The sequence below is a fragment of the Ambystoma mexicanum genome, chromosome 1p (assembly GCF_040938575.1).
Source record: "Ambystoma mexicanum isolate Mex_15411 chromosome 1p, UKY_AmexF1_1, whole genome shotgun sequence".
NCBI lineage: Eukaryota > Metazoa > Chordata > Amphibia > Caudata > Ambystomatidae > Ambystoma > Ambystoma mexicanum.
In genome coordinates, this window is record NC_090921.1 from 677,588,565 (window position 1) to 677,606,002 (window position 17,438).

The 17,438-nt window shown below is 43.0% G+C and overlaps 1 protein-coding gene across 6 annotated transcripts in view; it reads left to right on the forward strand.

Moving 5' to 3' along the window:
* ANXA9 (annexin A9) overlaps positions 1-17,438 on the forward strand; it is a 197,406-nt gene that overhangs the window by 141,706 nt on the left and 38,262 nt on the right. For all 6 annotated transcript variants that reach the window (XM_069649758.1, XM_069649757.1, XM_069649759.1 and 3 more), the window contains exons 6-8: positions 12,330-12,420; positions 15,296-15,375; positions 16,906-16,965. In XM_069649758.1, coding sequence (XP_069505859.1) covers positions 12,330-12,420; positions 15,296-15,375; positions 16,906-16,965 — 231 coding nt within the window. The remainder of the gene's footprint in view (positions 1-12,329; positions 12,421-15,295; positions 15,376-16,905; positions 16,966-17,438) is intronic.

Here is a 17,438-nt window from a genome sequence, read left to right on the forward strand (position 1 = left end):
ATTTTTGACTGGTAGCCAATGCAGCATTCTTAGTGCTGGGGTGGTGTGTTCTCTCCTGTATAAGTTGTAGCTTCCTCATGAGGTATTCTGGCATTCCAAGGTAGATGCTGTTGGTGTAGTCTATTCTTGCCAAGACGAGAAAGAGATGACGGCAAGTGTTCTGTATGTGTGAAGGAGAAGTAAGGAAGTATCTTCTTGATTCTGTGTAGGTGGAAGAAGCAAGTCTTACTATTGAGTTGACTTGTGGTTCTAGTGTTATGTTCTTATCTGCTAGGATTCCAAGGTTCCTTACCACTTTTGACCACTGTGGATGGTTCGAGAGCGGGTTTTCTAGCTCAGTGGGTCATGGAATGTGATTGTTGTTCAACAGGTCGTTGGGTGCGTTGTTCTGTCCACCTTGAGTTTAATGCTGTTGGTGCTAATTCACTGCTAATTCACTGGCTTAGCTCGATGAGGCAGTCAGTGAGTTGGGTTTTCTTCTTCGCTGGCGTTATTTTATAGATGATTTCAATGTCATCTGCGCAGTTATAGTAGGCGAGGTCATGTTGTTTGATTATGTTGATCAGGGGGGGTCATGTGGATATTGAAGAGTAACATGGATAGCGATGAGGCCTGTGGGACTCTGCATGTTGTTTTCCGTTGAGTTGACTTCAATGGTGCTATCCAGGTTGTTTCTGTTTTTTCTGTCAAGAAGGATTTTAGCCAGCAGAGAACTGTGATGCAGATCCCAATATCTTCTAGTCTTTTGATGAGTGTATCATGGGTGGCTGTGTCAAAAGCTGCTGAGAGATCGAGTAGTATTAGTGCTGAGGCGGCATCTGAGTTGGTCTTTAGATCATCCTGTATAGATAGTAGTAGGCTTTTCGCTCCCTTAATAGTAGGCTACATGAAAAGGACATTCTGAGTAAGAACTCTTTGAAAGGAAGTAATGTTGCAGCATCATTGGCCACTTTTGTCATCTAACTTAATTCCTTCATTTACACTCATTCTGAAAAACTCGCAGAACCTGAGCTACTCTATTGTCCAATGGAAGATATGAGATTTTCTGCTGGTCGGGTTTTTTTCCCCCGCTCGTGGCACATTCTCTTTCACAATACGGAAGTATACTTTCTTCAACATAAATGCAGATCTGAAAGTAGCAAATTTACAGGGTGAAGCAGGCCTAGAGACCAGAACTAGTGAGGGCTCATTTTCAAAGTCCCCGTAATCTACGCAGAAAGTACTTGTTAAGTTTACACTTTGGTGTTAACAGGTCTCCTCCAGGTAATTTTTGCACATCTGAGTGCAAAAGGGTATTGTAAAATGGTGGCATACTTGCCTTTATGCCATCCTTTTGCACTCTGCCATGCAAATTGACTAAGCGCATGACAGGCAGCATTTACAATGGAATCCTAGGGAGTCTACTTTTTGCTGGTGTAAAATGTAGGCGGATTCTATAGACATCGACAGCATTTAGGCCAGCATGAAAATGTCAGGCTAGCATAAAGGATGGAGTATTTGTATTGCAGATGGGAAGGCAGAGACCGCATTGTAACTTACGATCCCCATCTCCTCTCCTCTATATAAATGAATAAAAAGCAGGTGAAACATAAATTCAAAGCCTAAAAGTCTTAAGCATGACTTCTACACATTGAGTTCTCATTACCCGTCGAGCCAAATGAGCTCTATGAAGTATCCAATGCTTGACATTGGGACAGCCTGATATATCTCATTTCTCTCAAATCACATGCATTTTGTGAGCATTACCTACTCTGGACTCAACTCACACTCACTGCAAGCTTCATACTCCTCCATAGACAGCAATGGGCTCTCGCACGCAAACAAGAATGCATTTCATCTGCCCTGTAGTCTCGATAGGTTGAGAAATATAAGATCTCCAGAGAAGGGGCTGCTTTCCAACAGAACTCCTTGTAAGATATGCACTGTGTCCTTTCTCTCCACACTGCCAGCTTCCCTGATCCCGCAGACTATCATACCAGGGCCAAGGAAACAAGCAGGCCATGGGGCAGTAGGAACACCATGCATCTTTGCTAGTGTGGGCCCTCACAGACCTTCCCATCAACAGAGGAGTGAGACACAGGATTCCTGTGCCCCATCTCCTGCAGACAGCTTCCTTGGGAAGCCTTTCTCCCCCCCCCAACTGAACGAATCCTGTTGTAACATGTGAAGTTGGAGAAATAACTGCACTGCATATAGGACGCGGCATGCATCTAGCAGAAAGGAGCACACAACTAACAATGTGTGCACTGTCATCACACATATTTTCTTTAACATTGGCCCTGATTCCCTCTAGGTGGCGGTAAAGTGACGCCCAGGAGCCAAGACTAAAAACAAATACCAACTAATGTGAGGCATGACTGGAGCTCAGTGTGGAGTTTTCACGCATTTAGGTTTGAACACCAACTGGCAAAAACCCTCCCCATCGCTGGACGGTCAACACATAGTGCATGTGAGGACACAGGAAGGCTAGACTATCTTCTCATACAGTAATTAAAGCTGGGTACTACCAGCTGCTGACACTAGCAAAAAATACACAGATCCATTGTTTGCACTTCCACAGTAAAACATATGCTGTCCCTCTCACCACACCAGTTGCCGGTACAGTTAACTATTACAGAACTATCCTTTCCTGGTGTGACTCTTTCCTACAAACCATCGTCAGCCATCACTAAATCCATAGTTATAACAAGTGCACCATGATTTAGCACCAAGAGTCTAACGTTGTAATTCATAGAGCGGATCAAGATCCAGACCTTCTGGGCATTATTTGGCGGTGTGGCCATGGATCGTGATGACTCTAAGAAGTCCACTCGACATTCTGGATGCCTTCTGATCTCCACGCAGCCTCCCACTGTTCCTCAGCCCGCTCCTCTTTGCCACCACGTTGCTATCTCCTTCGCTGACCTGCCTACACATGCATCGTGGCTGCCACGCATACAATGGAAGGAGAATTTCCCCCAAGGCACCAAGAATCCGTTGCTCTGAGACTATCTTGAGGTAGCCTTACACCACTTTTGGGCTTTATTTGGAGTCATTTGTCAGTTCATGCTTGGGCAGACCAGGGGAACTGTGCCCTCAGCTTCCCTTCTGCACTCGCACTTCACTCATGCCCATAAATCCTGCTTCTAGACACATAAATGCCTGTATTGTCTGCAGGAACGAGCACTAAGGCCTAATCAGCATATTCAATGGAACATTGAGAGAGCTATAACAAATCAGATTCTTAGGATACAGTCCATAACAACCCTATGGGTCTCAACTGCAATGTGTCTCTGAGCACAGCTCGTTCAAAACAATGACTTTGAGGAATTGTTATCTGTTAATGGTATAAAAGCCCAGACTTTTTTTACTTTGGATTAAATAATATAAATGATGCATGTAATTCCATCTCAGAAAGGATGAGCTTCTAAACAAACCCCCCTTTCAGAAAACTCCATGCCAAAAGTATAGTGAAAACTCAGCCTTGCTGCATCATTCTCCTGATTTGCAGCTCCTACTCTGCAGAGCAGTTTCAGAGGTCACAGGTGCCCTGTTTGACAGCTGATTTGACTGCTGCAATGCAGAGGCTGCATTTAAGTCTGCAACTCTGTTCCAAACCATAGTAATTATGCTGAACTATCACCTGGTGGCACAGTAATCTTAAAAACTAATCCAAACATAGGTTTTGGTATGGCGGCCGATAGCTTATATAATTATTAATGGCACATCAAATCGGAGTCATGCTCTCAAACCGGTTATGAGAGGCTACTTGGATTCCAGGCCACCTCACTGTCTGTATTCCAGGTATTCTGACTAAAGATGAACCAGTGGTATTGTTTTCAACCACGCTCGATCTACAAACTGCTCCTTGTGAACCACTGACCTGCATCACTCAATGCTGTCTTCAAACCGCATGGAGTACTGCTCGAACCTCACTCGATGCTGGCTCTCCGCCTGCGATCATCGTGACTCGCTGTGTTCGAACCCAGAACGACCTGCAAGCATTGCATCTTGAAGCCTGGTTTGACCCTGTCGAACCGTCTAAGAACTGGAATCAGGTATTATTGAGAGCCCCTGTCCCCTTGATCCATGGTTGTAGAAGTGTGAGGGCTGAATAGGCAGATTAGCCAGTACTCATCCCTGTAGTCTTGCAGAGCAGCAGTTATTTCTTCACAATGACAATGAGCAGAGACCTAAATGTAAAAAAAAACAGCAAGATTTTGGGAAGGTGAAAGCTTAGAGAAATGCGTAAGCTAATAGCAGTATCACACTATACAGAATAATGTTCATTTGGGACGAATCAAAAATCAATTATTAAAATTAATTTTATTGCAGAACTAATCTCAAAAACCTTTTAATATAACAGTGAGCTAGCCCTTCCTCAAAACATGAATATCACAATTATAAAAACATTGCACAGCATTAAATTAGCATTAAATCATTCTCAACCCCATTTCATATATATACACACAGACGCCACTAGGCCAACCACTTTGGGGATGTTGTGGAGGCTCGTTTTCTATTTCTAGTGAAGTCCACCCTCTGATTTAAGTATCAGCAGAGAAGCAGACTGTTTCGCTTACGCAGGTGCTCCCAATAACCAGGTGGCTGTACCGGCACCCGCGAGCAGAACATGATGGTAGCAACGATACCGTTATGAACAGTACCGCTGCTATGATCCTCCCCATTCCCATTGAGCCCTATGGGGGCTCAAATGGGAATGGGGACAAACCGGCTCCGGCAACCGCGCAAGGGGAATTGCCGGTTCCGCCGAAGTCAGAATGGCCTAGTGATTCCCCTTTCGTGGGTGCCGGAGCCGAGTTTGGGGGTAGCCATGCCGGTAAAACCGGCATGGCTGCCTCCAACCTCGTAATGAGGCCCACTGTGTTTAAACTATAAAACAAAACTCCTATTTGGGTGAGATTATTGATTTAGACACATGAACTTGAAATTAATTGGTTTTCTAAACATTGGTCACCCTGATGAAACCTTGGCGAAAGTCAGCCAGGCACACCGAAACCGGTCAGTGTTTCTGTTGAAAAGTGTTGTATGGCGGCAAGATGTTACAATAATTTCTTCCCACACTTAAAGCAGGTACTTAAATTGTATGGTGAAAAACTGTTAAAATCGAAAATGAAAAACGGTTACAGCACTTTCTAATGACGTTTTATCTTTTGCAAAGCACTTAAATGTGATTGATATAATTCTTTGTTGATTTGGGCTGAAATGTGATAATATAATATACTGATATGAAATTGTGAAATCTGATGTTATATTTTACATATTTATGAAATTGATATGTTTGCTGTGTGTATATATATGAAATGCCGAGAGTGATTTAATGCTGATTTAATGTTGTATAATCTTTTTATAATTGTGATATTCATGTTTTGAGGAAGGACCAGAACACCCTGTTATATTAAAAGGATTTTTTGAGATTAGTTCCACAATCAAATTAATTTAAATAATTGTTTTTTTTTATTAATCCCACATGAACATTATTCTCTACAGTCTATTGTGATCCCAGTTCCTATACATGGTTAAAGGGATATCTGCTTTTTTCTGAACACACCTAATAGCATCTTTGCAATGGAACCAGAAAAAGGCTGAAGATATTGCCCTTTCCCTACTAATAAACACTCAAATGCAGCTTTGACCCATGAGATAGCGGAGTAGTAATTTCTAGGATCCGGAGTATAGCTCAGGAGCAACGTGTTTGTCTTGGAGAAGCAAGACAACTCAGAGCAGCACAGGTTTGAATCCCAATCCCGTGCTTAGCGTACAATAAAAGATAAGTGAATCAATTAATTGCATGGATACTGTCCTCCCGGGTGGAGAATGTGAAGTCTGGCTCCATCTGCTCCAACATAACTACAGCCAGCATTTAGAGATGGGCAATGGCCATATCCCAGCCCTACAATATTAGGTATAATGCACTGCCCTCATGCAAAGTCTCCTGCTTGCCCCTTCCCATTCCAGCCCATCCCACCTCCAAGATTGTGGTGAGTATTTATGCCACCTCAGGCAAAGTGCTCTTTCATCGACTCCTGTGTCTTTCAATGGGGCCAAATGTGCCTTGTGTTTGTGTAGCCAATCTGGTGCCCTTTTGTGCCCCCTTCTAGTGGCGTCATTGGCAACCACCTGAAATTGCCTTGAATCACACTGGCTCAGTCCGCCTCAGGCCATATGGGGCCTCATTACGACCCTGGCGGTAAGGCAACAACGGCACCGGTAGTGCTTCCGGCGCCGTTGTTGCCTCACTGCCTCATTACGAGTTCTGCTCGCGGGGCCGCCCTGTTCGCCTGGTCAGACCAGACGTACAGAGCGGCACCCACTATCATAACAGGATGCTAACAACGGTACGGTCATTAACAGGACCATTTTTAGCATCCTCCCCATTTCCATTGAACCCTATGGGGGCTCAGATGGGAATGGGGACGTACCGGGTCCGGGTCCGGGTCCGGGTCCCGCGAATGGGAATTACTGGGCCCGCAAAGGTCGGTATGGCCCGGTAATTCCCATTTTTCGGGACCCGACTAAAAACAGCATTGCTACCTCCAAACTCGTAATGAGGCCCCATGTCAGTTACATGCTCTTATATGCTTGTGAATAACTAGAATTTTGCTTTCCCTTAACCATGGCTGGATAACGTGTCCATAGCTACTCAACCATAACCTCCCTCAACAGGATATAATCATTCATTTTCCAAGGGAAGGTGGCTGTGCTACGGTTAATTATGCAGGCCTCTTCAATGTACAGACATCGTCAACGCCCATATAACCTTTGAAATCACTCGTTTTGGCCTATTGTGCATCCCCGAGTGCATAAACATTGCAAGCCAGGCAGTTGGCTACATAGAGGTCTCCCTTGAGAGGAGATTGTTGCAGCCTCCTCCATTGGTTAATAGAACTCCAGTGCAACGGTGAGTAGTTACACAAATGCTGGTAATCCATGGAACCAATCATGACATTTAGGGGCATGTCACTGGTTTTTTTTCCTTCCTCCATTGCAACAAGGTTTTTTTTATTAGTTTCCCTTCTACTTCAGGTGCCAACAATTGATAACCGTCAAGATAATACAACTTTGCTGGAGACGCTCCATGGAGCGGGTACAGTTGTGGAACTCTCCTCTGCAAAGTATACCCCGGCCCCACTCTGTGTTTTTGCTGCATATTTACACACTAGCTTGGCCAGGTACATTTTTGGCTGACTTTGTTTTTATTCGCTTTCTCCCACATTGATGGGGGTGGCTTGCTTGTCCTGCAACTGGTTCATACTATGTTGTTTGGACCTTCATCTTATCTGGACTTTGGATTATCATTAGCATTTCTTCCTTGTTGGTTCTTTTCCTATGTCTTGTTTCTTCTGTTCTTTTCTCTCTGTGATTATTGTCATCATTCCAAATATTGTGCCAATTCATTAATTTTGTAAAGCGCCTTGGCGAAGGCGCTCTAGAAATCTAATAAACAAACAAACACAAAGGGGGTCATTATGAGTTTGACGGTATCCTGCCGGTAATTCTGGCGGGATGCCGTCAAACTGACTCTACCGTGTCTGCCACCTAATATCCCGGCATTACCGGGATATTCCAGGTGGCCGGAACACTAGTAAATCCCCATTCCGTAGAATTACATAGGACTCCATGGAGGGGACTGCAGCATTTTCTGCCAGTGGGGGCATGATTTACCGGCAGGTCAGGCCTGGAGGTAATTCTGTGCCCCCACCAGCAAACTTGTGTTTCCTTGGTCCAGATTTGCCAGCAATTTCGCTGGCAATTTTTCCAAACCGGGGAATCTGTAATGAGACTCAAAGGATTAAACCTGCAAGTCTTCTTGTCTTCTTTGAAATGCACGCAGTATATAAATGTACAACCTGTGCAATCATACAACACAAACAACTATTCACACCATAATTTCCCATTAGATGTAGATTTGGATGATATTCTGATATTGCAGGTTTTATGCACATGTGACAACCTGTGGCAAAAGGGCAAATATTGCAGACCTCAAACAAAAATAGTATTTGTGTTTTCTTATGCAATCGTATGATTTGAGGATGGAATCATTGATCTACATAAGGTTCCCCAAGGAGCTTGGTAATTTGTTTATAAACGGTGGGTTAGGGTTCAGAGGGTGTGTCCAAAGAGGGTCACGCCCTTTGTTCCTATTGATGTGATATCTTACTCTTGTTAGTGAAAAGGTTACCCAGAAGAGGAATACGTTGTGGCTGTGATTGCTTCAATCCCATGATCAGCCAATCCATCTGTTAGCATCCCCACGGCCACCCACAAGTGATAGCAAGAGTTGTTCTACTGGAACTCTTGTTTATCCTAGGATTGCTGGGAGTTGCATCCATATGAATGCAGGGGTTATTGAATGGCCTTTTGTTGTTCATTGATGTTAAGATGGATTTTCAAAATCAGCCTTGTGGACAGTTCCTGAGAGACCCCCCTATTCTGGTGAACAAGTACAGACATTAATGTCTAGCCACACTCTACCTGGGTAGTGTGTCTGAGCAGTAAGGCTTCGAAAATATGAGAGTGGTGAAGGGTTCAATGAAGCACACACAGAGCACTCTTAATAATACAAGTTAGGCAGAATGTTTACAAATATAGTTATTTATCTCAGTTATTTTTTCAGGCCTTAGACACACTCTTAGCAATGAAAAACACAGGTAAGTAACTCTAAAACATGCGCTACTGTTATATACACATTCTCGTTTGTTAAGAGCATTAACTCCTTACTTTTAGAATACAGTTAGAGCTGTTTCAGAATACTGTCAGGAAGCAAAGCAATATGAATAAAAAGAGCCAGTTAAGTAATCATTAGTTAGAGAAATAATGTGTCAAAGAAGTTAGAAACACCATACAGACCTTAAAGTTAAATGTACTACACCTTAAAAAAAGTCCTTCCCTAGCTAGAAAAGTTGGGGCCTAGTGTCCTAGATATCACATGTTCCAAGGCAGTTCTCTTCAGAAGGCTGGGAGTTTTCTAAGAGTCTAAACACGTTTTGGCAAACCCAACATGCAGTTTGGAAGGGTCACAAAGTTAGAAAACAATTGAAGAACATTTCTTAGTGGGCCTTCTCCCAATTCAACCACCATAAGGAAAGCTCCAGGGGTGGATTCTTGACCAGAACTCCACTGATCCCAGCCAGGCATGGGAGTAGTAGGGTAAGGACTTTACACGTTAATCCCTGTGGAGGTGGGAGTGGGGTAGGAACAGGCATTTTTACTCAACCTCCTGTACTTGATTCCCTCAAGGACCACCATAGATGGAAATTGCTGGGCCCCGTTTTCTCATTTCTTTGCGCCCAAAGAAGGAAGTCTAGGGGTCCCCAGTGCAGAGGTCACTTTTGGCATTGGATTTTGGGTCCAGCCAGTCAGTGGTTCTGAGCTCCAATGGATCTGTGCTGGACACTGGACAGCTGAAAACCTATACTGGACTGAAGAAAGGATCCTGATATAACCTTAGAGGACTCGATGCACATGGCGATCAGCAATGGCCACTCTGAATAGATGGTGGAAGTGGACTCTCATTATGGAAACAAAACAAAGAAACTGGTCCTGCTAGGCCCTTCTTCGTTTTGGAGAGCTGCAACTTCAGGTGGGGGCTTCTTGTTTCATAAGTCGAATATCTGCAGGGTACCAAGACTCCACTCTGGTCAGTGACTGATGCAGTGAGGTAGCCCAGGAGGAAGCTGGACAGTCCACGGATGATTCGGGGAAACTTCTGAAGGCTTGCAAGGGCAGAATCCTCAAGCAGGGGTCGAGACTGGTTGCTCCCACTGGTCCAGTGGCCGAAGGCCTTCTGGAGATAATCAGGAGCAGGGCTTCACCGGGAAGGTTGAAGAAAGTCATGCTGGCAGCCTTCCAACAATGAGTTCCAGGTATTGGCTCCAATGACGATTTGCCGAAATGGCTGCAGGAGTGCCCATTCTATCCTGGATTAGAGCTAGAGGTGTCCCTACCCTACCAACGGTAAGAATCTGCACCATTCAATCTGTCAGGGGCTGTCCATTACCAAATCTGCCAAGCAACAGACACACTTTGGCATGAATGTGGACTGGCACCAAACAGTCCCAAGTGCCACATCGGCCACTTTGCCTGAGAAAGCTGTAGCTTTCCCAACTGCTTTCAGGTGCACATAAAGTTCCTTACTAGTAATGAATAGAATGTATTAATATATTAAATATTTCTTTTATGTCTTTAAAAACAACTTCTGGTGCAGAGAGAACCCAGGGATCTAGTCGCTCTAGTATAAAATAATACTAATCTAATATACCCCAAAGCAGTAAATCTGTTGCACACTTCTTCGAGCTTATGCTGAAAGCTCTTTCAATCCTGTCTTATTTAAATGTACTAATATACCAACACTTCTATAGTATTTATTTCATTTTTGATTCACAATGTCAGTATGCACCATCAATTTTTCAGCACAATGTTACTCAATTTTTCACATATTTTCAAGTTGTAAACCATATCTCTTCACATTGATATAACACATTTGGTAATTTTGAATATAACTTTGCCCTGCCAAATGATATAATAAATCTCATTACAATCTAAGGCAAAATTCCTTGTGAATTTTCACAATCTAAATGGTATGTGTTTTTTACTTCCATCACATTTCGAATATCAAAGTATTCATCTTCAGGTGTTAACTATTGCAAATATCTTAAATAATAGTGAGCACCCAGTAGTCAAAGTTAGGTCATTTTTACTAATGAGATTTCTTTAAATCTTAATAAAAAGACCTCTCATGAACTAAGTGTCATGGATATTTCGCATCACGACTGCCTTTATAAAATATAAGGTAAACGTTTAAAGGTTTGCTACTGTCTTTCGTGCTGTAGCTTTATCTGAGAAATGCTTACCATGTATTGCAAATCTGCCCCAAAATACAAAATTGACGAAGGACAGGCAAATGTTTCATGCCACAGCCATTTTAGTGTATATGGTACTAGAAAAGGCATTAAGTGGTAAAATTCAAAAGTTAACGAGACAATAAAAATAAAAATGATAGAACAGAATCTTCTGCCCCCAGCCCGTCCTGATCATGCAGCTAACCAAAAGTCACAGATAACAAAGGATGCAAAGTGTCTGTACCACACTTCACAGTAAGGTGGTGTGTGCAAGGAAAAATAAGCAGAGAATGTGATGAAGTCATAGGAACTGATCAGTGCCCCCAAAACAGATGAGCTTAGCGAGGAAAGTGAAATCAAAAGGCTTCACTTACCTCCAAAAGTCAAAACAGGTTACAGACAATAGCAAAACGTTGGGGTGTCCCATTGATGTCTATGGAGGGAAAGCAGCAAAATGAAAACCTTCCCGAGCAATTGCCCTTTAGCACTCTGGGTTTTTCTATTGTACTGTTAGAGCTCAAGGAGTCAAGGTCAAGTGGAACTAGTCCCAAGCAGAAGTACTAATTAAACTTGACTTCTGACACAGCCTTCACATAGGCATGCCAAAGCACCACCTAAACCAACTGGAACCTGAGCCTGAACAGTTAGTATTGGGCTCAATAATCATGAACAAGTATCCATAGCTCAAAGATTCCCCCAATGGCTGCTGATCACACATGGAGTTCAACTTTATTCCCTCTCCCAGACCCACAAGGTCTTCTGGAAGAAGTACCTCAACTACCCAAAGAACATTGTATGGTCCTACCTACCTACCCTCACACCCCTTAGTTTGACAACAGCTAGAAGATTACAAGTCTGCCATGCCAACAAAGCCAAACTAGGTGGTAGACTCCTCTCACCAAAATTCATCATTCTGAAATAACCTCCCGATGACTTCCAAGAATGAACCCAACCCAGGAAATGTTACTGCCCTGTGAGAAAAGCTAATCTTAATTCCACAACCTATGCCTAGGCTTTTAGAGTTGCCTCTAGCCTGATTCTTTGCTCCCTCTGCCCCCAGGCACTTTGTACTTTATCCTAGGAAGACACCGCAATGTTCCGATTATGAAATATTTCCCATTACTGTTTTGTTTTCCTGCATACTCTAAAGCAGTTGCATTATCGCATGCATTGCCTGTCCAATTAAATGACTTCAGTGCACGTCTTTTAATGCTCCCATAGGTGCCCAACTATGAGGAGCCTTTGGGAGGTTATCTAGATGAGCATTAGGGGAAACATTTAAAACTAATTGAAAGATTTTCGGTAATGGTGGAACGCAGATGCTCAGTGTCCAGATGCAGAAAGTGCTTTGCCATGAAGATTGTACCATCTGCTGAGAGTTGGGCGTCTATCGCTTTTGGGGTTCAGCCACCCTGTGTGTCCAAACTGCACAGGTTGGTACTAGTAAACAAACACTTTACCAATCACGTCTCCCCCTTCTTTCTCCAGGGCATTGGGACTGATGAAGACAGGCTGACCGAGATTCTCGCCACACGAACTAACCAGCAGCTCCAAGAAATCCGGACTATTTACAAAGAAGGTAAAAGGGTTCATCACTGACCTCTGAGACTCACATATGGATTAATTTAATTGCCGGCTATCACGGTTGACCAAGGTATTGGTTCATTCCTCATCACCAGCCCATCCTAGTATCTATTTGATCAACATAACTTAGGCCCAAAGTATACATGCTAAGAGAAAGTTCTAGATGAACATATAGTAAACCTTTAATTGGAAGCTGATGAACAGCATCCCTGTCCAATCATGGACACTGCTGAGTTTGGGATTTATTACCAGTCACTGTTGAGTCAAGAATTCTCTGGCCACACTAGAAGGAATCTCCTTATCAGGAAGTCAGACCGAGCAAGCACCCATAGCGACTACTTTGGCCGTAGACATGCACTGGGCAGTAGCCAAGATGTGGCCTTGATAGCTTTGTTGGTGATCACTACATTTTCAGGTCACTGCATGCATTGTCTGATTCACCACTTACAACCGAAATCCCAAAAACAAACACTGGATAGAATTTAAGGAACATTGATCTGACAGTTTCACAGATAAACGTTCAGCTTGAAAGTGTAGATTGGCTTTGGGAGTTAGGGAGCAGTGCCACCCTTCTTGTTGTAGAGCAAATGTCATTTGAAAGTCAAAAACTAAATCTAGGCTGTAGGGACCAGATCAGTTCTATTCTGGAACTCGTTGCATTACCCTTCGCTGGAGGTCCTGCAGGACATTTGACCCAAAGGTCGCACATCAGGATGGCTCTGGAAATCAAAGAGCAGATATGATTTATTCTATAGGTCGTACAGTCAATCTTACTTGTAGATCAAAGAGGAGAATTGACAATTGACTCACACAGCACATCTAATCAGAAAGGTTAGCAGCAGATCTTGCTTGTCAGACAGAAAGCAAGCGTCACCTGAACATCCTACAGTGGACCCAGCCCAAAAAGTCAATGTTTGAGCCTTGATGTTAAAGCAAATCTGCAAGTCCTATTATTGCACTAGAATGGATAACAACATTGTTTCTCATCTGAATGACATAGATCACATCTTCACTCAAAGTCACACAGCTGATCTGATCCAGGAGCCACTTTGCAATCATGGCAGGGTTATGACACTACAATCATGACCTAAATCACACAGAACATATCTGGCCTGGCAACTATATGGCAATCTGATCTGGAAATCATACAGCACATCTGGCCTGGAAGTCATATTGCAGTCCTGGTATGGATATCATAGCATAATTTGCACCTGAGAATCATGCAGTAGATCAAACCTCAAATGTATATTGAAATCTTAGCATGGATGTCAAAAAGGAGTTCTAGCTTGAAAGTCATACAGCACATTGAACCTGGTAACCATACAGTTGACCCCACTTAGAAATCAGAGGCACATCTTTAATGTTACAGTAGATCTCAGCTGGTCAGAACTAAGCAGAGTATATTATTTTCACAAACGTGTATGCTCTGGTGTTAGAGCACCTCCCTGGCAGGGTTTAAGGGGCTCCAGGCAGACGTTCATCCTTAGCCCTTTTCGCTGGATCATTGTGAGGCGCTCTGATTCCAAAGTCGTCTCCCTAGCTCAGACATCACAGCTGAATACTACGCTGTGTTGCGCTTCACACACGACTAGACACATCCACTGACATGCATTTGTGCCCCAATGCAGTTAAGGGGATTCCGACCCTACATAAGAGTCACTCCAATTTGAATGTCTACTCTTTTCGCTTGCCTGATTTTCAGTTCATTCTTTCTGCCTTCCCCTCTGGGTGTTTGAAATCATGGATTCCCTCTATCAGTTCTGTGAAGATGAGAATGGCGGCAACACATTACCAAAGTCCTGAGGAAGACATTGCCATGCATTCAAGGGCATATAATTGAAATTAGTTAATATCATTTTTTAGGATTCAGTGGCTAGAATTGTAACTTTCAGCTCATCACTTTTGAAGAATATGCTGTAGGCACTGTTTAGATCTGTTTCATGTTCTGTGACTAATTACTACTGTGTGTACCTATGTATTATCTCACAACTAAAAGGTCTCTTTTTACTTGTTGTCTTATTTATATTCATGTGTATTACATGTCCATTTATGCTGTTCAGCGGGTCTATGAATAGTATTCAATTGGATAAATATTAGGTAGATTTATCAAGCTTAGATGTTGCAATAATCTATCCCGAAATGTCTTTTTCAGTTTGTACACAATTTGTATTTATTTATTTTATTGTTCCTTAATAACGCACAGGATCAGGATCAGGATTTGAACCTGTGTTGCGCCATGTTGTCTTGCTTCAAAGACAATCAAAAACTTGAATATAGATAAGAGTTATGATTTTACTCTAATGCGCCAACCTTATATGTTAAATTTTGTTTCGGTGAGTATCTTAATGAAATGAAAATGAAAAGCAAAATTCCACAAATTATTGATTTCAAATGCTCAATTCTGTTATTCCATGGTTCCATTTTTTGTAGACTTCACATGTTTAACATCACATGCAAACATATCCATTGAATTTGTTTTTCAATTTCCCATATTATATTTTACAGTTCTCAATTACTCTCTATCCATTGAATTTGTTTTTCAATTTCCCATATTGTATTTTACCATTCTCAATTACTCTCTACACGTGTTTCCCCATCGCTCTTTGCAATGGTTCTTCAGGAGAGTTTATCACAATCTTGATAACCTTTTTTAAAAAAAGACAATAATAAATCAAAAGGATACTTAGAAAAAAGACCATTGTCACTTAATTTGTGACTTCATAGTATTCTTTGTTTTGCTTCAAAAACAAACGCATTGCCCCTGAGCTATCCTTCCTCCCCAAGATTCAAATGAGATCAATAATTAATTTATCCTGAGAGGATTTGATCTGATAATTGTGCGCTCCCTAACATGCCATTTCTGTTTGCAGATTTTAAATCGACTTTGGAGAATGATATTGCTGCAGAAACTAGTGGAGATTTCAAAGATCTTCTTCTGGCATTATTGAAGGTAAGTGAATTTCACAAACTCTGGCTGCTGGTCTGTTCTTTAGTTTGTCCCCTTTCAGTTTGTGTGCCATTGAGGAAGAGCAGAATGCAGAATACACCTGGGCAAGGTAGGAACATGGCAAACTCAAAAGAATACACACGAGGTGTGAGCCAGGGAATTGCCAAGGCATGGACAAAGCTATTGGCCCTGATTCATGGATTATTTGCGCCGAAAAAAAACGAGATTTGTGCGCCATTCTGCCCGCAAATCCCTGTTTAACAAAAGGGGATTTGCGGGCAGAATGGCACACAAATTCTGTTTTTTTCGGCGCAAATAATCCATGAATCAGGGTGATTGTGTCACCAGAACCTCAGGCTACTGAAATGTCAACCGGTTCCAGAGCACATTATGGGCATCACCAGTTCTGCAAAAGAGGTTGCAGCCAGCTCAACTAAAGTTATCTACAGACTCCCAAATCACAAATGATGCTATGGGTGTGCCAGCTCGGCTAGTAGTAAGAGTAGTTGCAGTGGCACAGATCATGGAAGGAGGAGGCCACTCAGAAAGAGATTGCCAAGCTTCAAAGCCAGGGATCCGCTAAATGTGAACCATCTACAGACAGAGCAAAGTTCCCAAGCGATGGGTCTGATCCAAATGGACTCCTCTTAGATCCAGGTAATGGATATGGTAAGGGTAACTCAAGTCAGATGGCGTTAGGCAGAGATTCGCAAGGAATTAATCTGATAAGGGAGATTCGTGGAAGAGGTTCAAAAGTATGGATCCCACCATGAGGATTCACTTCATATAGAGGCACACAGAAATTTTAAGGCCTGTGTCTGGAAAAGTGACTAGACTAGGCCCTGGACTATCTAAAAACCCTTGAACTGCACATTGCAATCTACACTAATACCTAGTGCCAAAGACATCCTATGTCCCAAAATGCTATCTACAGTGATTTAAGGACCAGATCACCTTAAACCTCATATTAGAAAGCATGAGGAGAGGGAAACATAAAATACACGGAGAAAATTATCTCAGAGCAAGAAACCTTTAGTGAGTCACTTGTGTACAGTGAAAACACTGTGTAAACGTAAGCGAAAGACAAACTTACCCTCCGAAAAAGAAGAGCAGTCATCCCGCACTGTGGCTTTTCCCAAAGCCCCCAAGACTGGTACAGTCTAAGTCATACCCGGCGAGTGAGACTATGCACCATGATACAGGCCCATACCCAGCAAGTGAGACTGGCTGTGTGGCTTCTGCTTACCCTGTGTGTTTTACCCTTTCTTCTTTGCACTTTGATTGTTACTAGAAAACAGGGAGCTTTCTGCATAATGTGAGCAGTAAAAGAGCACCGCAGAATGGCGAATGTGCTCTTGTCACATGCAGCTATTTTTCCTAAAACAAAAATACAAACACACACGCGTCACACACCCTATCTCTCTCTCCCACTCCCTAACCCACATATGTCTCTCTCAATCCCCATCCATTACTTACATAATGATCACTTTAATGTCTCCACCTTCCTAAACCTTCTTCTCCTTTACTTTTCAGGGGACCCGTGAAAAGCATTCTGGAGTCATAGACTATGTTCAGATCGACTCAGACGCACAGGTGAGTCTCAGCGTGATGTGGGTGATCTTTTAATTCAGACCGCCAGCTCAGGCCGGAAGTGACCGAAATGCATTAAATCTTAAAGATGTTTACATAGACACTACTTGTGGCCTGTACATTCTCTATTTTTGACAAATTGGGGCTCATTACGAGTTCCCTGGTATCCTGCCGGTTATTCCGGCGGGATACTGGGGAACTACGGTACCCTCTCTGCTGCCCGATATCCTGGTGTCACCGGGATATGACGGCCGGCAGAGACACCGTTAACTCACCATTCCATGGAGTCCAAAAGGACTCCTTAGGATGGGGTTGCCTGAATCACCAGCACCGTAAGTAATGGTGCTGGTGATTCAGGCATTTATATGCCAGTAGGGGCCTGATCTATCGGCAGGTCTGGCCTGCCGATAGATTAGAGCCCCTGCCGGCAGACTTGGAGTTGGCCGGTCCGGAAAGGTGCTGGTATACATTGTTAC